The sequence below is a fragment of the Crassostrea angulata genome, chromosome 6 (assembly GCF_025612915.1).
Source record: "Crassostrea angulata isolate pt1a10 chromosome 6, ASM2561291v2, whole genome shotgun sequence".
In the NCBI taxonomy this organism is placed as follows: Eukaryota; Metazoa; Mollusca; class Bivalvia; order Ostreida; family Ostreidae; genus Magallana; species Magallana angulata.
Genome location: NC_069116.1, coordinates 52,163,271 through 52,187,217, shown reverse-complemented (window position 1 = coordinate 52,187,217; position 23,947 = coordinate 52,163,271). Strand labels below are relative to the sequence as shown.

The window sequence follows — 23,947 nt, the reverse complement described above, 5'->3', positions numbered from 1 at the left end:
CGTTAATTTAAGACCTTGAACTATTGTCTCTCAACTAACGTTGACAAAAATGACATAACGATATAAATGTACTAGTAAACATGCGCAACCCACGTACCCTTTCTGAAAGGTCACCGTGTTGAAATGGTGTGGAAATACCTGTCAAAATTTATTTACTACAGTTGTATATTCATGATAATTTTACAAATGTACTCAGTCTAATTTGTGTCAAAGTACTTAAACGACCCAAATTGTATCTCTCCAAAATTGGGTTAAATCAATGAATTTAATTGAGTGTTTTCTGAATACGATAAGATAATAAGACGATTTTATTCCAATTATTGGCCCAGGAGGCACACAAACTAACAAAGATAATAACAATATAGGCAAATAATGAATATTGATAATTCATTAATATATAAAATATTTTTTTTTACAAATTGCATTATTGTAATCTTATGGCAGTATGCCTTTGTTTAAAGCTTTGATTTGATAAACTCAAAGTCTGTTTTCCCTCTACTTTGTGATTATTTTGTCTTCGTTGCTAATTAACTATTTTTGGGAGTATAGCAAATTTTCCCACTATTTCGCTTACACCCGTGTTTGAACGGAAAGTACTACTAGAAGTCAACTGATATTCTGAACCGTGATAACTTCCAGCAAAATGCAATGAATGTAAGTGTGAATAGAGTATAAAGTTATTGAAGAGATCTGTGTATATTGGGCGTGCTCATACTCATAATATAACAAGAGGATTAAGGGTGAAATTACAGCCGAATAGATACATGCAATTGAAACTTTCTTATCATAATTTTTAAATAGTAAAAAGAAGAAAAAACTACTTGGTGGAATCGATCCAGCGACCACAAAATCAAAAAGACACGCGGCATCACTGTCACGTGTATAATAATTTCAAATGATGATTTTTAAAACAAATATAGGTGGTTATATATATGGTTGTAAGAGAAATGTCACTGACGGAAATATTTGCCTTATTTTAGTACGAAGACCACGTTAAACCAAAATTATTTCGATATAAACGTGTACTACAAATCCTGTAGAACATAATTTGAATCGAATTTTTCATAGTTTAAGAAGTTCAAATATTCAAATATCCAATTTTGTATTGCATACTGACTATTTTCCTATATATCCCTAACAAAACCTGAAGATTTTAATGATGTTGTGTAAGATAATTAAGACTCTTTTTTAACATGGCAATTGTGTAATTTGTGTTTCCGTGAATAAACATTGTATTTTAATTGAGTATTAAATATTACATAAAAAAATGTCGGATATTTGCAAAATTGCTATTTTGTTGGCGAAATATTATGCGCTACACCTCTTTGAATAATGAATATAACCCCACCCAATCCAACTCAACAAAGAAATCAGAGAAAATAAAAGAAAACCCCTTTAAATAAGACCCACAAGACTAAAAGAGTTTAAGTCTGAAGACAAAACAAAGTTAAGAAACCGCAACCGAACATTTTACAACCAATGTGTTTCCAACTGCACTTTCCCCATAATGAGGCTGTACTTACCCTGGCGAACCAATGTATATTTTATGAGTTGTTTGTTTCACCCTTAGATCTAGAGAAAAAATATCTAATTGTACCATTGCTCTATACAAATATAGTAAAAACTGACTAGATTTCACTTATTGTTTTTCCCAATGGTCTTCCCTAAAATCATATTTTTTAGTTAGAGCCCATGCACATGGTGCATTTAATTATTTTGTAGGCGTATAGTAATAGTTTACATGACTTGCAATTTTTTTTTATTTATTTCGTACCTGTATTCCATACATGAACTTAAAAGGGCCCACTTCATATGATATTAAAACTAATGTACTAATTAAGTGTGCTCTCTGACAGATCTAGACAACTGATATAAAAATTCATATTTGGCAAGCTCATCTTTGATATAATTATGCAATGGTTTGTTCATAAAATTGAAATTTCTTGAGTCTACTTTCTCTCATGTGTCGGAAATATTTAACCGAAATTTCTAGTACATTTGTACGTTCATAAATAGCCACTCGACTTGAGCATACTCTTAGAACTGTATACATGAATATTGATAATTTTGAAGAAAGTGTAAGCACTATAGATGATCACTTCTCTCTCTCTCTCTCTCTCTCTCTCTCTCTCTCTCTCTCTCTCTGACGAAACTGACTATAATATTTTCCTAATAAATAACTTTCCATTTATAAAAAGTTTACTGGACGTATATTCAAAAATAAACCCAAAAATATGCAGACCTAAAGGTCGTCGTCTACGTCGATTTTACTTCTTTTTCAAATTTAAGTCAATTTTAACAAAGTGGTGATTTTATTTGTGTCAAATATGAAAAACAAACATCGGCATAATAATTAATGATAGAAAAAGCATTACATGCATAGACAAATCTTATATATAACAATCAAGTAAATACAATGTTCAGTGAGACGTATAGTGTATAGCCCTCCAATCCGAATGTGTATGATATATCAGACATTGCACTATCGAATTCATATAAGATATATTGTAGAATATCCAATACAAACAGAAATCATTGATGGGAGATCGAATACTGCAACGTTTGACATTTTATCAATATGCAACCGGTATATTTGCCTCCAAACAATCTATATTTTTATTAGGTGAAAAGAACCCCTGCGTCTTTATGATTCATTTGCTTTTCATCCATTTCCGGTCGAAGATTTTCTCGGCGAACGGGTCGTCTGTATCTGAATCGTTACAAGCGCCATCTGGCGGCGATCTGTAAGGGACCGGATCTGACGGCTGTGGCTCAAAAAAGTCTACAACGGTTGGGAGCTTCCTCAGCTAAGTGTACAAAAGTAACGATTCATTAAAAATGTTGTAAAGGTTTCAAAATTACTATAATTAAGGAACTCGGATGGATGCAAGCTTGGGTTGTGCTGATAACATTTGTTTCAAAAATATTTCTCTAAGTTGTCGGTTTTTTGTAAAAAAAAAAAAAAAAAAAAAAAAAAAAAAAGGGGGGGGGGGGGCTTTGCAAGATGAATGTGCAATATTAACTCCTTTTAATAATAGATATAAAACATGGAAAACATTTTGGTTTTTTTTTAAAGAAAGTGGTATATATACGTTGTGTATTATACATGTACCTTTGGGTCTCCGCTTAATATTACAGAAACAAACTTCTGTAGTTCCTCCTCCCGTTCCTCGGCTAATTTCCGGTCGTAACGGCGAAAAATTCTGTAGCCTAAACAAACGAAATAATCAGACTGCATTGTTACAAGAAAATATACATGAAATATACAGGTGCACGTTAACGCTTAAACATAGAGATTATTTTTTTTATCATTTTGGAGAATTCGCAAACATTCTAATCCATTCTCTAATTTAAACAAAACAACTATTTTTGATAAACAGACTGTAAAACAATATGTGCTTTCTCTATGCTAGATAATATTAATCTAAAATGTTTTAGTGCACCAACTTTCATAGTGTATTTTGTAGAATGACCATTGACTATAAGTTTATAATTAAATCCAACATAACAATATCGTAATTTACAACATTCAGAGGAGTATGGAATGTCTGTAAGTTCTGTAGCAAAATCAGTTGACACCCAATCTTTAAGATCGATATACAAGCAATGTTATCTCCTATCGGATTTACCTTCATTATAAAAGTACGGAAAAGGGTTGACTATGGAATGATTATATTATTCATGTACATCTTATACGTGTATGTAGTTTTCTGTAATCAATAATCTACAAGTTAGTTCAGTACTAAAACTTTTATTTAATAAATCAGTCTCAGTTGTTCTAAAACGAGATAATCATTCAAGTGTAAAACAGAGTTATGTTTACCTTGAAGTATCGGTATGTTGACATTACATTTCTCACGCTTGGCTGCATTCACCAATTTCGTCCGGAAGTTTATAAAATCTTTATAAGTCCTTTTCACAGTTAAAGATCGATTATCGGACCACGTGACATCGACGATAAAAAGGTACTCTTTCCCAGCAGGCCCTGCGACTTCAACAAACCCGGAGAGGACAAGGGAGGTCACGTACAGATTACTGCACGTAGTGAAATTCTCCTCCATAACACACTATACATGTAGACATATTCCGACAGGTAGAGCCAGTATTACCTACATCGACTCTGATGAATGACAATAGAGTTTTCTATAGATGTGCGTTACGCAGTAAAGTTCAAGTATATACACGAGACATATCAACACTAGAAAGAGGAGAGTTCAAAGTCGAATCATTTATGGCTACACGTATGTGTAACGTGTGTAAAAAATTGTTGTGCATGCAATAAATATCAACATAAAATATTGACAAAGAAACCTAAAAACTCATAATCATTTAAATATAAAGTTACAGTGACAGTTTGCTATTTTCCTTTACAATATCGTAATAATAAATATTCGCCAAGATTAACACTTCCTCCTTGACCTTTTTTTTTAAATTTCCCACAAATGTTTGCAAAAATTTAAGAAACACTGATTGAGATAAAACAAAAAAAATCAATATGAAATGCCCCCTTTTTCCAAAAAAGATTAAAATGTCTTCTAAGACGTTGGTGGTTCATCAGGGTATGAAGGTGAAGAGATCGCATGGAAATCATGTTAATAACACACATGAGAACTGTTTATATATTCATTCGGTTTTGTCAGTAGCTGTATGGAGACATTCAGATTAAATAGTGTTTTTAATAAGTATATATTAGAGTAAATAAAAGTGGAGAAAGTATTCAGTAAATGTAAATACATGTATAAAACTATCAAAGTACTGAGAGTACTGAAAGACGGGGTCTTGAAAGTTTGAATTTGTAATTGTCCTGGATTTCCTCGAATATACTTCCAAAATTTATGAGTTTGAATTACATGTTACAATCTATGTTAATTCGGCTTTTTTGCAATTGTCTGATACTTTGTCTAATTTTACTCAATCCCGGCCTTCGTTATTGTAGAAAATTGACACAACGTACGGTATATTATGTAAAATAAGACCCCAAGGAAAAATTTCAAAAATTACTACTAACCGGGGAAATCAAACAACTATATCAAAGTAGATAATTTTAATCATTAGATTTATTCAATTTTGTGATCCAAGGGAAAATCCACAGGTCGGACGGTATCCGTAATAAAAGTTTTATGAAAACCCCGAAAGCTCTAAAATGCTGAATTAACAAACAAAGTGAACATTTGTATACCGATAACAAACACAGGCACCTGACGTTAGAAATATTTTTTTACAATAAGATTCCAAGAACTTTGACAATGAAAAGATTTGTCACGGTCGGCATTTTGATTTTTAAGACCGACTTATCTGACACGATTTTCTTCATTTGCGATTCATGCAAAATTAATAGGTAAAAATAAATCCGTTCGCCACTTACTACTTTTTGTGTAAACTCGTGCATCACCTACACGAATTACGATACAACATTTCCTTTCATTAAAAATCATACTCCGAAAATCAGAGACATAAATAACAGAGATTGTCAACCCCGCCATTAGCGTTTAAATGTTACGGGACCAACCTTACTTTGAGATCTACAAGTGCAACAGCAATCTTGTATAAGTCATTAAATTTGAACCTGATACTGAACATGAACCTGTAAATATTTAAAGCATGTTTTATTTATGAAATATTTACAAAAACTCTGTATTTAGTTTTTAAATTACTTTTTTAAAACTTATTGACTTTTCACAAAGTAATGGTAATGCATTACTTTACTCATGTAATGGTAATGTAATGCATTAGTTCAAGAAAATTAAGTAATGGTAATGGTAATTTAATGCCCTAATTCATGAAGTAATGGTAATGTAATACATTATTTTACAATGTAATTCACCCCAAGCCGGATTCCAACTAAGCCGGAAAACATGAACATTAATATTTAACTTGGTTCTTCAATCGACAATATTGTATATATTATATGATGTATAAGTCTTCCAAAATGTATAATCAATTATATATATAGATTATGCTAACAATGCATTGTTTAAAATTTAAATTCAGTTTAATCAACTAAAAAGACAACGAACGAGAAGGCCAATTCAGACCTGTTTTTTATTTTCTTTGTACAAAATTCCTTTAGAGACGAACAGCAGTCATACCGCAAGTAGACTGGAAGACAATGAAACACCTATTTAATTTGTAAAACATCTGTGCATAACCCGTCCCGATTTTAACTTCGGCTTGCGCATGAATCGAAGTTTGATAGTATTCAGGTAAAAGATTGTCAAAATAAAATTCACAATTTTTCAAAAATGGCACACTGCGTTTGGGAACTTTAATTTCGATTCCACCATCAACCTCTTCTGTTGATTAATGAGCTCGTACACCAACTGAATCGTCAACGGCGCTGTGCATTCAGTTACGTAACTCATTCCACAAATGAACCCGAGCAAGAATATTTTGATCAATAAAACTATTTGTATATTTTCTAAATAGAACTTTGTTTATACAAAAAGGACTTAAAAAGATTTAATGCGTGTTTTTATGATACATATTTACTGAAATGCATGAAAACTTTCTGCACTATTTTCTTACGCGTAGACTCAATTCATGTGTTCTACGCGTGCCTTCCAGTTTCAGAAAACCAATAGACGGGGTCACGTGACCCCGTCTAATAATACAGAGGAGTCTGGATTAACCATGTACGAAAGAGGAAAAAGGTGAGGGAGAATTCATAACCATTATATTCCTGAATGAAGCGCGTGCGTAACAGGTTATGAAAAAAATCTCCAGGATTTACTATAATCTGTCTTCCACCACTTTTTCCTTGATATTTCGATAATCATATTAAATACCTTTGTGCTCAAACTACGCTCATCCACTAATATGAAAAAATGTCCAGATTATCTGTTTTAAAACGCCCCCTCTACTGCTTCATGCTTCAATTCACAACCCACAAGAGACAGTCCATAGGCGTCGGAACCGGATGCAATAACTTGGGACAGACTATAATTCACTATATGAATTCAATTCATATGAAAATCCAGGGGGATGAGGTGTTATATGTTTATCATTAGTTTATCTCCATATTTCCATTGGATGGAGCTTCAAAGATTCAAAACTTGTCATCTATTCTCTTCTTAATCACAAGTTACAAAGTATGTGAATTTTCTAAAAAAAACCAACCAACAACTGTTTTTCTAAACCCAGGTACCAATCCTCATAAGTCAAGGATCTATTCTGCTCTGAATAAAACCTAGACCTAAAGGCAAAACATAATTAAGCTGCATGGTTTACTAGCAAACTAACTGGTGATAAAACATTTTTTAAAAGTTTGAAGTTTCTTGTAATTTCAAGGACTGTCAGTACATTTGTTAGTTTTTTTTCTAAGAAAAAAGGCAATTATTTCATCTTCTGCTTTAATGAATTCATGATAATTAAAAGAAAACAGTGTGTATTAAAACAATATCTCTTTATTACAATGATCTTTTCCATACCATTCAATGTATAAATCTACATGGGAAATACACAGCTAAATGCATGTAATATCTTTAAGCAATAAAGAATAATGATGCTATTAAAACAAATTTTATCTACATGTATAATGAGGAAAATTTGAAGCATGAATCATTGTGGCAATAAAAATAACAAAGCAAAACTTTTCAGGTATAAACAGGTGATCATTAAAGTACAGCGCAAGTTGCTACACTGCTGCCAGATCTGAAATTTCAGCTTGAGATTTGTCTGTCAACCTTGGCAAGTTTGACACAGCGGTAGCCGTCAGTTTCATTTTTGAAATCTTGATCTTATAATTATTGTGGAACTGGGGATCCTTGATCAGTCCAAACATTTGATCAAACACACCCAGGCACTGATTATCCTTGTGGATTGTTCCACATACCATCACCACCACTAATCCATGTGGATCATCCTTCACCATCACTCCACCGTGGTCACAGTTGGGATTAAACAATAGATTTTCCCTGCTTACAAAGTGCAGGAACTTTTCGGACACAGCTTGCTGGCCAGTACAATTTTCCCTGGTCTCTGGTGGCCCCGGAAGAAGAACCATCAGCTTAGCGTCCCCATAGAAATGCTGTGGACCGAAATCTTTTGGGGTAACTCCTCTACTGGGATTATGGGAATTCAGTGAATCATAGAACCACTTTATGAAGGTCAGTCCCAGTTTATGCAGGTCTTGTTCATGAGAGGCCCCACCCGCCACTGGATTCACATTTACTGTGTTATACTGGTTGTTGATGGTGAAGTTGATGGTGGGACTGTAATTTACCACTGAATGCGACTCCAACTTTACAGCGTTGAATGTGTGGCTACCACTGGCCAGATCCCTGGAAGACAGACGACTAGAAGAGGGGGAGGCTTGTGGAGTGTAAACCTTAACCTGAATTTTAAAATTACCCATGATAATAAAAATTATACAGAAAGGAACAGAATGGCTTTGTGCATTTTTTACTTTTTATGACCAATTCATCACTTCATTATATAAGTTTCATCTTTAAACTCAATTGTTTCAAACTAATTTCCGGTTTGGAGAGAGAGAGAGAGAGAGAGAGAGAAAGAGAGAGAGAGAGAGATAGAAAGAGAGAGAGAGTTTTCAGACAGACCTGTGACCGTTTCTGTGATTGTTTCATCCATAGCAACAAGACTTCATCAATTAGTTCTGGCTTTTTGGTGTTGACTGAGGGAGTAACATTATATTTCACTAAGTATTTAAAAAGAACATCCTTGTTGATTTTTTGTCGACTCAAGAGCTCCTGTGCAGAAGTAGAGAAAGTTACGATAGTTTTCAATGCCTCTGAAAGAAAATCATACGTTCATATAAATATACTTTGATCGGTGAAATAAGTTATTGGTACATGCCAAATATGGGTTATAAACATATTTTAAGCAATAGTACATAATTATGAAAAATCACTTATGTCTTATTTATCAATTTTTTTTTATAGATTTTATGTGTGTATACATGTACTTATGTGAAGTAATTCATAAGATTGTATATTATCTTTCAGGTACACTATATAGTATTTAGCAAAAGTTTATTAAAATTAGAAATTGACATTAACCATTGGTACTTTTTTTATCCTCATAAAATATAACAATCATGGGGTCATACATAATTTCGACAGTCGTAAATAACTAAACAACAAATGTACATATATTATAAAAATTAAACAGGTCGGGTACACTACCTTATATGGATAGCATTATTTAACACGTGACAGTGTTTTCGGCAAACAGATTCTCCAATCCAGTGAATGAGTTGCAATGCATGATGGTGACTACAACGTGTTTACGATTCAACAGACGCACGTGGTTTTTAATATCTGTTTTATTCACAATATTTAATTGCTTGCCAGAATGTTTGTACATCTTGATTTTTACTTTAGAAGGTAAAAAAGGAAAGATTACGTACCATTAACTTTGTTCCATGCTCACATTGAAAAATACTGTTGTTTTAGTTGATCAATTGTTGCTTCAGAAATGATCAGTATCAAACGACTGACAAACATACGCATACAAGTACAAACAGGTTTTGATAAGAAAAAACTGCACAGTTGTGTATTGGTGACTTTATCATTGTGCACTAGAAATAAATACAGGTAACTGTACATTTTTAACATATGTGAATTGCCACGGTAGTAGAAATGCACAAATATACAAACGCAGAAGCGCAAGCTGTGCAGCATATAGTATTTTGTCCGTTATGCATTCTGATGAATGTCCCTGAAGAAAATATCAACGCGCATTCTAATAATGTTGCCTTAAATATGGGATATCACGTGAAAAAACGGTACTCGCTGCTTTTAATTCTATAGAACGTGCCTCTCTTTTGAACAGTGACAATTGGGTATTTAAATAGGTTGATATAAGTCCTCATATGCAATATTTTTTAAATGTGAGCATAGAAATTGAAGTTCAGACATAACTGTCCATATTACTTTCATAAATTCTGAAAAATCATTCAAAGTGAGTTTCCAAAGGACAATTCAAAATGGTATATATTTTCAATACGCTTTGTATACACTGAAACTTGTAGTAGCCTACAATGCCTTGCAACTCATTCACCTGATTGGTTTGTCGATAAAAGTAAACAGATGGCTAATTTAGTATGCAAATTTATGCCGACGTCACAAAATATAGTGGTCTCAACCTGTTAAAACTAAGAAACCCCTTTTTCAAAGAAAAAAAACAACAAATAAACACATAACCCTTTAAGAATTCTCACTTTAATGAAATGCTGTCGGTAAGTCTGCCATTACACAGGATATTCTTCAATAAGATAGGAAAGTTTCACTTTGAAACTGTTCAAATGTTTGACTGATGTGTTTACGGAAAACACATTGCATTAAAACTAAAAAAAAAATTATATCAAATTCAGAAGCTTTAGGGCTCTTAAAATAACATATGTTATTTTTCATCCAATTCATGTAAACTATAGCTACACCTGCATGTATACACAACTATACAGCAGTACATCGAGAACACAAAATGTGCACCATTTCAGTTATCATTTGTTCATGTGTCCAGGGTTTGCTGTGATCTACAGAAAATATATGAGAGGGTTCGTCAAGCCTAAACGACTAAACGAACGTGGGGAAACGTGTCAAGCTCAAATGATATCTTAAAGGTTGTATGGCGTTTTGTTGTACTTTCGTTTTCTAATTCTTACCTCTTCTATTCCCCCCAACAGGAATTTTTTTATTTGTCACTGTGTCTGCGAGAGAATACAAATCACAATCACTCAGAACCTCTAACAGATCAATGCACCCTTTCTTTTCACTGTCAGACATCGGCATGTTCACCAGCTAGAGAAAATGAGTCACCCACATACGAACACTTCGAGGAAATGTTTACTTTCGTTTAACTTCACTCGGAACCCCTCTTGGAAAAAGACTAATGACCCGAAGGTACGGGTATTTTTTCTGATAATAAGTTCTTCAAAGACGCATTATTTAAATTTTCTGCATATTAATTTAAAAATTATGGATTATACTTTTCCACAAACTAACGATTTAAGATCTTTAACAACATTTGATAATTAATAATAATATAAAAAATTAGACAATGAAAACTATAAAAATGTAACGTAAACGGGTGTTTTCTGAAAACGTATGGTACGCCAAATTTACAAAACTGGGCTAAACATAATTTCAATGTTGTTAACTAGGTTTATCGACTGTTTTTTCATTTGTAAAACAAATTTTGCAAATCGCAAATGGTTGTTTTCAGTGTAATTAAGGGACCAGACAAATTGTATCGAATTTATTCGGTATAAACATTAATCAGGCATGAGACAATGACTTTTTTCCATTCAAAAAAGTAAGCTAACAATCATATTTAGTGGATATCTTATCCATTCTGATTTCTATTCTCCTTTTATCAAACCATGCTAAAACAGTAAGACCTACGTACAAGTGTGATGCCTATATATATCACGCCAAATTCACAAAAATGAGCTAAACATAGTTTAACATTTGATAAATTAGGTTTATCGACTGTTAGCTGTAGTTTTCATCGGTAAAACTGTATTGAACGGTTGTAAACTATAGTTAACGAATAATAATTTAAGTTTATCTGTCTTCAAATAATTTAAGGTTTTGCCCCGAAATGTTGATAAATATATATAAATACAGATTGAATTCTGTAAACTATAATTAACATTCGTTAACTATAGTTACGAGTTATTATTCATAGTTTCACAATCGTGAAACTATATTTCTAAGATATTAAAATTATGTTTTACAATCGCAAATGGTTGTTTTCAGTGTTCACTATAGTTTCACACTTCTGAAACATAGATGATCGCATTAAGTATAGTTTACATATGTGAAATATAAATTTACTGCGTTACATAAAGTTTCACAGATGATAAACAAGGTTTAACTATAGTTTACGGAAGCAAATCTATGGTTAACCATATTTCATTGTTAACTACAGTTTACGAATCGTAAATAAACGATCCGTTAACTATAGTTTTCATCTGCAAAATCATATATATAGTTTACGAATGATAATCAAAGTTTATCTGTCTGCAAATAACGTTAACAAAAGATTTTGCTGATATAGATCCACGTCTGTTAAAAATAATTTGCATTCGTTAAGTATGGTTACGAGTTGTAAATCAGTTTTACACTCGTGAAACTATATTTTTCAGATAAACTATGTTTTGCAATGGCAAATTACCTTGTACTTTTTGTAATTTTTGTTGCAACAACCTCACGAATATAAATGTATATCCATGGGACACAAACTTTTTTTACAGCCTACAGGCATTGGACACATATTTTTTTCAATGCAAAATTTATGGGACATGCAGATTTTTAAAATGAATAACATAAAACGTGATTGTGAAAAATGTCATTATATTTGACTCACTTGATTTGTGATATTTTAGTTCAACATTCTTGCATGATACTAATATGCGATAATTTTGAAATTTATATGTGACAATCGTGAGACAAATATGTGATAATCATGTGACTTTAAAAATGCAACAAACTTATAATAATAATCTTTTGCGACAATCTTGCGATTTTTATGTGATGTTATGCAACTTGCAAATTACTTGAACCCTTTGTGACCCAAGTCTCATCTTCCTGTGTCTTCGATTAACTGAATATTCCACTTGTCTATGCCATTTTAGGACAACCCTCGTATATACCTCCATGTATTTATGAGCATTGTTCAGCTTTAATAACAAGATTGTCGCATTGTAAGAAAAAAATTGTCGCATTGAAATAACAAGATTATCGCATATACATAAGACTCACTGTTTCCATGTAACACCAGAAATAAGTCAAAATAACTTTTTATAATTTATCTTGGATAATATTTTCAAGTGATAAGAATTGGTCCTAAATATTAAGAAATCCTATCAAAACAAACAAAATGTATATTGGTATATTAAAAAGTAGGGAAAAAAATCTACAACCTCAACCATTCATATTGCTAGCCAGAAAGTTATTCAAAATACTCATAAATGAACAAATAGAAGTGTATACGTAAATATAAACGTGTTCTGAAGTTCAGTTAACATTTGGCCTTCTGTATCTGGAACCAGATTTTTCAATACTTTCGGATATATTTATTGCACTAATATGTTTTAAGATTGTACAACTTCTGAACATTTCAGCAAAATACATTCACTGTCAAATTTATATCACAAACCTTAAAAAAAAAAAAAAATAGATTCAAATCACAGACTAGATGATAAAAATATATTGATAATAAAGTATGCAAGCCTAATAAAATCTACACCGAAACTGAGTACATGATAATCACAATGCAATGCCATGAAGAAAAAGAAGCAGTGTACAACAATTCATATAAATAAATCATCTGCCTGAAATTTGTATTGAATAAGAATTCATCATATTTCTCTGCTACTGAACTATTCTATTCTACACAAAAGAGTTTACTTTGTAATCGATTTTGTAATCAATCAGTTGTACCTATCATGAAACTGTTCTCAGAACTCCCGAGTGACATTACAGCTATCAAACTCCACGATCTTGCATGTTACAAGGTTAAGACATTATATTTGTTATTTCAGTGTAGACACATAACACTGGTGCCAGGTTCCCGCTTCTTGTGATACTTATCTATTACATGTACACGGCTAGCTTTTAAAAGAGTCAATGATATTCTATGAAATATGTAACAATGTACATGTAAATGAGGTGCTTCAGCAAGAGTTATTTGCCCTTTATTGTGTAGAGACTTTCTTCATTTTCTCTATGTTACAGATGGTTGAAAAAGAAAAAAAATATTAGGTTGCATTTCTAATTTAATGAATATACATTCAATATGCCAGCTTTCCCTATGGACACCCTCTAAAACCCAGCAAGTACCGTAGGCAAATTATTATAAAACCAATGTCATCATTTATACACATTTAAACCTGACAACCACATTTCAAATTACTATGTACTTGCAAATCAAAATAAAATCATCATGACAGACAGAGAGAACAAATCATATCATAAAGGAATGACCAGAACATTATGTAACAAAGGTATAAAAACTATCAGTAACAAAATTCATATCCATGCCCTATGACAGAGTTATATATGTATTACATGTGCTTACATGTACAACCTAAATAGCAGTTCTACTGAATAATTTACATCTACTGCCTGCATAACATGATTGCAGATTGTCAAGTCTCCTTGAAAGATTTCTCATTTATCAGCTACATGCTGTCTATAAGTCTATTTACATGTATTAGCCTCTCCAAGACGTTGTTTACTTCTTATTGACTATATTATATGCCACAGCAGCTGCTATACCAACAGCAAGTGCCCCCACAACAAACGGGGAAGACTTCTTCAGTTTACGTAGAATAAACAGCCGTGGGATGCCAGCAATCCCCGCCCTGACTTGCTGAACACTCTTCCTGGTCCCTAGCCTCTTGAAGTAGCTGTATAGAAGAGGGCGAACCTCCAAGGTGAAGTATCGCTCAGCTAGTCCGAGGAATGATATCCTGTCTAGAAGAGTGGTCAGAGCAATGTCCGCTGCCGTAAAGCGTGGCCCCACCAACCAAGGATCACTGACACCCTGCTCTGTAAAATATCACAGCATGAATACACACTGTTGTCCAGATCAAATGATTTTTTTATGCTGTTGATCAAGGAAAACCAATTCAAACAAATAATCTTAATAAAGTTACTTACAGCATTTATTTTAAAAATAGTAGCCAACAGTCTGATAAGGCCAGCATTAGGTTTTTTTTTGTTTCTTATCGATAATTGTTGCTCTAATAACATTCAATCTCATTATTGTGATTGACATAATTAATTTCAACTATCTGTATAATCCTTAGAAGTACAAAAATTATACAAACTTTGAATGAGTCTGTTTAAGTATACGTGCATCAAACAAGCTATCTTTTTTTTATTGTTGTCCTAAACTCAAATTTATGATAAGTTTCCATAGTGATAAAATCTTCACTTGCCTTCTGTAACTTTTTTCAGTGTCCTTTCCATTTCATCAAAAGTTTTTTCCAAATCATTCAATATCTGAACAACAAGTTCTCTGTTCTGATAATTTTGCTGAAAATTGAAGGCAGATTCAATCTTCACATTGTAAGCATCACGAAGATCTGGATATTTGTCAGCTAAAGCTGTTAGATTTTTCTTTATTTCATCAGATCGTTTTCCAAGAAAACCTGAAATTGCAAGCAGAATCAAAATAACCATTTTTCCCCACAGAGAGTACCGGTACCAGTAATATGATGCATAAGAAAGAAAGAAATTTTTATAATTAATGGATATCAAATGATTTAATGCAAAATGTGTTGAAAAACCATTTGGTAGCTATAGAGTATACCAGGTACATGTAATTAAATTCAACTTATCTTACTTCACAATACAGTGAACACTTTATAATTGTTTGTCCCTTTATTTTTATTTTTTTAGACTGAAAATACTAGCTTAGTATGATAAAATACTTCAGAAATTCTAAAGTTACAGTAGTAAGATAGCTAATACTCTTTCATATTCATGCTAGTAGGTAAATGGACAAATGTATTTAATGCAAAACAATGTTATTTTCACTGTTTACTATAGTTTCTGACTTAAATGATGAAAATTAATGGTTTTAATCTAAAACCTAGTGAACAAGGGCACTGCTAAGCGGAACATCCCCTCACGACTTGAATTATTGTGTGGGGGATGCGCTAATAAAGAATATAGAGTTATGAAGCATCCAAGCCTGTAACTTAGATCAGAGTAAATATAAAATATGACATGAGTATTCATCTCCTTAAAACCACTTTGAATTCACAATATTCCTTATCCCTATCCCCAATCTGTTTGGTGTATACATTGGGGAGGAGGGAGGGGGTTACATTTAAATGGTTGTCCCTACTCCTAGAAGAAACACAATACATATGCTTATTGCTATCAAATTTAATGATTTAGCTTCATTTTTTAATATACATGATTTTATAAGTATAAATAAACGATTTGTGTAAGCAAATTTATATATCATAATGAAACCTAGCAGAAGAGTCTGCCCTGATGGAAAATTAAAGTTGGTATGTCGCATGTCAACCCAAAATAATAGATATGCAGCTATTGATATAAAATGATTTTCTGATGATAAATAAGCAATATTTGTAAAAGTCCCTTCTAAATCTTGGACTAGGTAGGGCCTAGTACCATTCTTCAGGTTGGGATCAATTGCCAAAATGGGATAAAATAGCCCGTTTGGGTTATAAGAGCCCAAATAGGTCATTAATTTTAAGTGCAAAAAACTTAATTTTTGGAAATAAATCCCCATAAATGTATATCAAATGCAACAACTTTTGTTAGCAGGTTTTCCTATAAGCCTATAATTTGTAGGATTGATCCCCAAGAAGTTTTGGATATACTAAAGGATCAATCTCCGTAATAGTATGGTTTCAGAAAAAGTTGTTCACCAAAAGTTGTTACATTTCATCTATTCTAATGTGGATTTACCATATCTTCTTTTTTTTTTTGCACTTCATATGAATATCCCATTTGGGATATTATATCCCAAAAAGGCTATAATTATATATATCTGACTTGAGTGACTGGTCCCAACCTATTCAAAGTAATACAGGGAAAATTGTCCAAAATTTGGCCTCTCCTTAAAATGTAAATCTCTTGCCTGCTTCAACTTTTAACTGTGGATATTCTACCAACCCTCCATTAATACAAAAGTTTATTTTACCTTCACTAGATCTAAATAAAAAAAATATCAAGTTGCTGATTTAATCTACCTCTGCTTCCCTTTACTTTAGTTTCACAGTAGTGAAGCGGAAGTAGTTGCACACAAAACTTCTGTATAAAATGGTGTTATTTTAACAATTTTAAAAAGTATGTAACCAATTGATTTGAAAATAAATAGGGATTGTCCTAGCTTTTACCATGCCAAATAAGTGTATGAATTATGATAAATATCTGCGCAAGGGTTTTCCTTGAATCTTGCTTACGAGCTGGAGAAGAAACACATACACATATATACATACACACATGCACAGCAGCAATGGTATATCCCTATTGCAACAAGTTCTGCATGGAGATAAAAATTATTCCTATAAACTACTGCACCTTTCATTCCTTGTGCCATTGGATGAAGGCCTGACTTGGACAAATCCTGGAAGTTGACTACCCCAAAAGTAACAATTTCCACCTTCACAGTATTAATCAATTTCCATAAACGAGCCACTTCTTTACCAACCGGAGAACTTTCATCAGGGATCAATGTAGAACCTAGAAAATAAGGTCATCTTCATTACAGTCATCGAAGACCTGATATTTGAAAAACATGTAGCAATAATCTACATTTTTTCAAGCTATCAAGAGTATATAACATATTTGTATCTATTTTCAGTGTGCTATACTGGTGATTTTGGAAGGGAAGTTATGGGTTGCAGTATCATTTTTAGAATTTTTGAGAGGTAGTGCACGAAGGATAAAGTTTGCAGATACAGGGAGATAACTTAGGATTTGCATTGTAACAAAATTAAATACCAATTATTATATGTTTTTAAATTCTCATTCACATATCTAATCCCTGCATGAGAACGAAAACACAGGTAATCTAAATTTTAACAGTATATATAGCTCACAAGCTTATCTTTTTAAAAGATTTGTGAGCTAGCGCTGTAGCCATCATAAAACACAGAAGCAGATTTCTAAAACATTGGTTAAATCATTTCTGAATCAATTAATTAACAATAAAAAGGCACAGTGGTATACTGGAATTGTGCTGGAGTGGGGTCTCAATTTAGAATTGTGAATCTAGAGTGGGTTTCACATCGGCAATGGCATAGCTCACTGCGCCTTAATCATTATGTATCTACTGTAATTTCAATTTTGAGGTGAAAATTTTCAAGAACCATTGGCACTGTTTTGTAGCAATAGTATCTTCTCTGGCCTTTTCTGCATATGCTCGGAAAACATATCCGAATTTGTTTCCCAGCTTGAAGGAATTTAAGAAAAAGCTACCTATTTATTATAATACTGAAAATAACTTTGCATTTTTAGACCTAAGTTACTGCTACTTTTTGACATTTACAATAAAACACAAAATTTCATAAGAAGATGATAAAACGAAATTCAAATGGTACAGTTTATCTACAGTAGTACAGTATTCCCAGAATCCCCTTCTATGGAGTCGAGCATGCATATTCCAGTGAAAAAGACTAATCTAGTCGCTAGCGCTCGAGAGCGCTAGCAATAAACACTTATTAACGCAATGCTTGTGAGGTAAAATAAAACTCTCCCATGAGTCTAAATTTTGTAAATTACTCTTTTTACCTGTATGTACATTTACATCCACAATTTAATCACTGCATCAGAATACACTTTTTACCTGTATGTACATTTACATCCACAATTTAATCACTGCATCAGAATACACTTTTTACCTGTATGTACATTTTCATCCACAATCTAATCACTGCACCAGAATACACTTTTTACCTGTATGTCTGTTTCTTCCACATATCTAATCACTGCATCAGAATACACTTTTTACCTGTATGTACATTTTCATCCACATATCTAATCACTGCATCAGATTCGGTGATGACCTTCTTTCCATCTGTCAGCACTGGCACCTGGCCGGCAGGATTCATCCTCATATAGGTGGGGTCATTCTGGTCCCCAGAGTGAATAAACACCACCTTGTGTTTGAATTTTGCATTCTTTTCATAGAGAGCTAAAAGAGCCTACAATAAAAAGATTTTAGGCTTTATTACATACATGTACATGTATATAGACAGTCAAGGACACTGAAATATTTGAATCCTTTATTTTTTAACAATGCATGTACATGTTAATTTCTAATCAAGGAATAACTGTCTATATTTTCATTGGTGTATAATATGTTTATATAAATTAATTGTAACCATAACAACTGATTTGCATAAAGGGTAGATGTTATCAAATCAAGGAATATCTCAATCATGTACTATTGCATGTACTTATTCAAAAAGGTACTGAAATCATATACAGAATAGTTGAACTGATCTCTCCCAAAAATGCTCAAGTTACTGTAATCTTTTCTGCAATTAATTGGTAAACAATTTTCAATGTAAAAACAAATACCTGCCAAAGAAAAACAATTAATTGGATAGAAGGGGAAAAAAATCCAAAATATCCCAAGAAATGATAAGTATAATTAAAAGCAGCAAATAAGATTTTTCCATTTGGAAGTTCTATCAATATCACAATTCCTTAATATTTTTCAGTGTTATCACCCAATAAATTTAATTAATAGAATGATGCATAATATCTGTAGATTTGGTATAATTAGCATTCTCCAACCTGCCAACATTAAACATGTTACACAATGGAAGAGAACTCGATCTGGGCTAATTGGGAATTGTACCAATCTGATTAAAATCCAGATCTCTACATAAGCGCACAGTGCAGAGAGCGCTGTGCGCTTATGTAGAGATCTGTATTTTAGATCTGTATTTTAATCAGATTGGAATTGTACTGGTACATGTATTGGGAAATGTATGTGCTGAGTATTTATATTTCTCTCCTGATAAAATGAATAAAGCTCATTAAATAAGCTTATTGAATATTTCTACATATAAATATAAAATATCTAGTATTCATTTAAATTACACATAAAAGTGTTTATCGCCCATGAAATTATTATACTGTTATAAGGTGACTTTCTGTGACGATTACGCAATACACGTGTATAAATTTACTTATCATGAATTTGTAAAATGGGTGAAAATTTTATCTTTGATAAATTCCTAATATCCTACCCTCTGTGAATAATAGGATGCTGGAAAGTAATACAGCGTTAGGTCGCTCATCGTCCGTGTAACTGCAGGCGCTTGTGAAGTTGTGTCAAATATATTGCCCGACTAAGTAAATTCGGGCGGGAACGGAGCGTTTCAACCCAAGATGTTTCGACCTTAGATGTTTCGATTTATATAATTAAAAACGCGGCACTCGAACAGATTTCTTAAAACAACATGATAAGTTTATCATTACAAAATAATGAATAATTAATGAATCAGATATGTAACATGTAACATTGTTTTTGAAGGGGACAGACTTATCCTAGTAAATCTTGACAAGCAAAAAAAAAAAAAAAAAAAAAAAAAAAAAAAAAAAAAAGGGGGGGGGGGGGGGCGATGGGCGATCGAAGTAAAACTTCTGCATGTATTTTAAAGTTAATTTTTAAAATTTACTTTCTTTTTCTTTTTCTTTGACCTGCTCCTTAAAAAAAGGGGGACAACTCCTCCAAAACTCGATTTTCGACATGTAGATGATGACTGCATCCGACTCGATATGTCTTCGAAATATATATAATTATGTAGTGCATGCATGATAAACTAAAAAAGTCTGGATGACGACTGTGAATAGGGCATCGTCAGACAACCTGCAATCTGATTAAAACTATAGTTAACGAACCGTAAACTATAGTTAACAACCAAAAATCATAGTATATCGACTGTGAAACTATGTTCAGCTCATTTTCGTGAATTTGGCTGTCATAGGTTAACGTTGGTGTCATAAAAATTTGAATGATCCAGAAATTAAGAAACGTTTATTCAAGAATGATGTTTAAATTGTATATTGATTAATGTTGCACTGTCGTCAAATGAATTTGAGATAGTATGTAAGTACCTTTTGTTTTGATATCAATTTATAGTCCTAGTGAACCCAATATGCTACAAATTCGATTAGTGTAACTTGTTCATGTAAAGCGGAAGAGATCAGAAACCACTGACTTAATTGGGAAGATGAGTTTTGGGGTTCGTGATGTTTATATGGTTTTAAAATTAAGCAATGTATTTGTTTAAAATATATTTTCCCTAAAAGCTGTTGTAGCAAGGAATGATTTGCCGTTAGAAAAATCCAAATGTGATGATGCATGCAATCGCGGATCTCAGGGGTGGGGGCGTGGGAGAGACCGAACCTCCCCTTAGAAAATTGAAACTTATTAAATTGGCTTTGTAAATTAACCGAAAAAAGGCCTCGATCCAACCTCCAACCCCTCACTGACGAACACAATTTCCCCTCGAATCGGATTCACCACCCTCCCGATAAAATAATCTGGATCCGCGCATGTGATACATGTATGGGACGTGCCTATTTTATACACGTTGAATAATAAATCCCTCATGGCAATAAAGACCGTGATGAATTTTTTCTTACAAGTTATTTTTATAGATTTATATAGAGGATATCATTTCTAATTAGTCATGGTTTGACAATATGAACGTATGTTTTATTATCAATCGCCCCACCCCCCACATCCTTTTATAAATGTTCTAGATTCGCGCTTTGTTTAATAACCCATTATCAACATGTTCAAATTAACCTTCTGTTCTCATGTTATCTATGGTTAATCTTTTTCCTTGATTGCCAAAATGTAGGGCAGTAGACTACTATTTATATTCAGTGAACTTTAATTGACAAAATCTGTAATTCTCGAGATCCAACCTTATTTTCATATCAATTTTTTTACCTACTCCCCCCAAAAAGGGAGGGGGAACTCCATGATAATTCAATTTAATTTTTATATGTAAATTAAAAAAAATTACTTGCTGCGAGAAAAAGTGTGTGTGTGGGGGGGGGGGGGGGGGGGGCAGGCCCCCCCTTGCCCCCCCCCATGCTACGTCCCTGAAAATGACCCTAAGGCCATAATATCTACGATGTAATCCAAGTATTTTACAGCAATTTGGGTCATTTTTCTATGTAAAAATGACCCCTTTTCAATATTGTATGGGGGTCACTTTTCGTCATTACACTAGCCTAATCAAAAGTAACTCACTCCGAAATGATACACATGAAACTTCAAAGGACCTCGTATTCTTATAAAGTGGAAAACATTAATCTTATTTGTTGATTTTCATCTTATAAAAAAATAACTCCCATCGAGGGCGAAAAACTCCTCTGTCCAATGGGGAACTGGGAAACTTAATTTATTGCTCAGTCATGATATTAATTAAGTTTTTATCAGTTGATCTGATTATTACGCCACGCTTAAAAAATACAAGGAAGAAGTACCCCAGTTAGCACAACAACGTTTTCATAACGTTTTAAAAACGTTGTAGAAATGTAACCAAAACATTTTTAAAAACGTTATTACAACGTGAATCTGTGTGGTTTTTTTTACGTTATAATAACATTTTCTAAAAACATTTGTAAGAAATGTTTATAGAACATTTTTAAAAAACGTTATTACAACGTAAATCTGTGTGGTTTTTGTTACGTTATAATAACATTTTCTAAAAACATTCCTATGAAATGTTAACAACACGTTTGAAAGAAACATTTTCTAAACATTGTTTGTTATCATGTAGGGAACGTTTTTTTTAAATCATTTTCATATCCCTATGAAACTTTCTTTGTACTTTTAAAACCTAAGATTTTTAATACAACAGTTTTAAATGTTAAAGACATGAGCCTTATAAACATTTTCATATAAAACAAAACAACATCATTTAAAATTTTCCAACTGTATTATCACAGAACTATACTTCACAAAATGAATGATATAAATCCACTGTTTAATCCATTGTCTTTAGATATCAAGACTTCACAGCATCCCAATGGTCACAGTTTCACAACTGTCTGAAAAGTTTTCACACATTTTGATTGTTATAGTTGCAGCAGGTGTGTTTCATTGAATTTCTTAGCCCTAAATCAAAACAAAAATAAACATCTGATCAGTGGAATAGAATCATTAAAATTGTTTCTCCTGTGATGCATTTAGCAAGTCCAATCAACAATTGCATGTAGTTTATATAAAAATACATATATAATGCTGGGGAAGAAATTTCAAATACCTATATGCTTGATACACCATGAAAGTCATCTTCGGCTGACATCAACACAATAGAACTTTAATAAGCTTCTCACTCTGGAATGGTACACTGTAGTCAAGGTCTGGGATTAGCCCCTAGTGAATGGTAAAATATAATAACTGTATTTAAAAGTTGAAAACATCATGGTTTTGGAATTACCACAATGAGTTGCATATATTGCTAGCATATGTACACATTTAATGTCAATTAAATAACACAAGCAGTATACAGATATGATATGGCTTAGCGCAAAGCATGCAGTTAAATGTACATGTGCACACTACCCAAGTTATTATTCTGCATTGAAAGATCAAAAATACTTACATTTACCGAAAATATCCCCCATTCTAGATCCTTGCTCTTTGTAAAATGGCGTGGGTTTTTCAAAAATTCTGACCCACTTTGATAACAAATAGCGCGGACACTGTACAACTGGGATCGGCTGCTTTCACCCTGGCCATGGCATCCCGCTGTGACATTCAATTAACTCGCAGTGAACACATTGAAAGAGAAAACCCAATGCCCTGCACTCTAAGTATTTTCATATATTTTCCACAGTTAGATGCTCACAGTCAAATTCATGCTCTGTCTTTTTAATACAATATACAAGTATTTAAATTAAAAAATACAACAAACAGTATAAATATGAAAATCAATTAATCTGGCTTTTTTTTATAATGATATTTAATAAACTGTGTTCTAAAATTTAATTACTGCTTTAACTTTTATTTTGTCCTTAATATGAATAACTGAGGTATGCCAATCTTTGGCATTTAAAAGAGAAAAAACAATTCGATTATTTAGGTGTTTAAAAACGTTCTGCAAACATTGCCGGGTAATGTTTTTATTATGCTGTCTTATAACATTTTCATTCTGTATGATAAGCAGTTTTCTGACGATAAAGAAATATACATTTGAAATACAAATACAATGAAAGCAATTTTGGTCAGGCATTTCTAATTGACAGTGTTATAAAAATCACAAATAAAACATTTTTATAACATATTTTAGAAATGTTTTTATGCTAAATAACCATAATATTTTTCATAATGTTTTTACAACGTTTTCAAAACTAAACGGAAATGTTTTTAAAATGTTGTATTGATAATGTTTTCTTATAACATCCTTACAACAAAAATAAAATGTTTTTAAAACGTTCTTAAAATGTTTTTATGAAAACGT

At 32.5% G+C, this 23,947-nt stretch overlaps 3 protein-coding genes and 1 long non-coding RNA gene across 4 annotated transcripts; all 4 read right to left on the bottom strand.

The window, feature by feature from the left end:
• Window positions 1–2,236: 2,236 nt before the first annotated feature.
• On the bottom strand, window positions 2,237–4,344 carry LOC128189239 (uncharacterized). Its single transcript, XM_052860769.1, has 3 exons — window positions 3,824–4,344; window positions 3,113–3,210; window positions 2,237–2,807 (listed from the first exon to the last, which is right to left on the bottom strand). Exons 1-3 carry the CDS (start codon window positions 4,059–4,061, stop codon window positions 2,652–2,654), a joined length of 492 nt encoding a protein of 163 aa, XP_052716729.1. The 5' UTR covers window positions 4,062–4,344; the 3' UTR covers window positions 2,237–2,651.
• Window positions 4,345–7,385: 3,041 nt separating this feature from the next.
• LOC128188578 (uncharacterized protein C3orf38 homolog) lies at window positions 7,386–10,816 on the bottom strand. The gene is made up of 3 exons (XM_052859723.1): window positions 10,622–10,816; window positions 8,556–8,746; window positions 7,386–8,332 (listed from the first exon to the last, which is right to left on the bottom strand). The coding sequence occupies exons 1-3, from the start codon at window positions 10,746–10,748 to the stop codon at window positions 7,634–7,636; spliced, it is 1,017 nt and encodes a 338-aa protein (XP_052715683.1). The 5' UTR covers window positions 10,749–10,816; the 3' UTR covers window positions 7,386–7,633.
• A 1,938-nt stretch (window positions 10,817–12,754) lies between these two features.
• On the bottom strand, window positions 12,755–19,846 carry LOC128189843 (ganglioside-induced differentiation-associated protein 1-like). Its single transcript, XM_052861612.1, has 5 exons — window positions 19,709–19,846; window positions 18,460–18,652; window positions 17,028–17,189; window positions 14,906–15,118; window positions 12,755–14,513 (listed from the first exon to the last, which is right to left on the bottom strand). Exons 1-5 carry the CDS (start codon window positions 19,757–19,759, stop codon window positions 14,197–14,199), a joined length of 936 nt encoding a protein of 311 aa, XP_052717572.1. The 5' UTR covers window positions 19,760–19,846; the 3' UTR covers window positions 12,755–14,196.
• Window positions 19,847–22,401: 2,555 nt separating this feature from the next.
• On the bottom strand, window positions 22,402–23,431 carry LOC128190277 (uncharacterized). Its single transcript, XR_008244346.1, has 3 exons — window positions 23,090–23,431; window positions 22,748–22,860; window positions 22,402–22,599 (listed from the first exon to the last, which is right to left on the bottom strand). It is a non-coding gene; the product is annotated as an uncharacterized LOC128190277 (long non-coding RNA).
• Window positions 23,432–23,947: the final 516 nt, after the last annotated feature.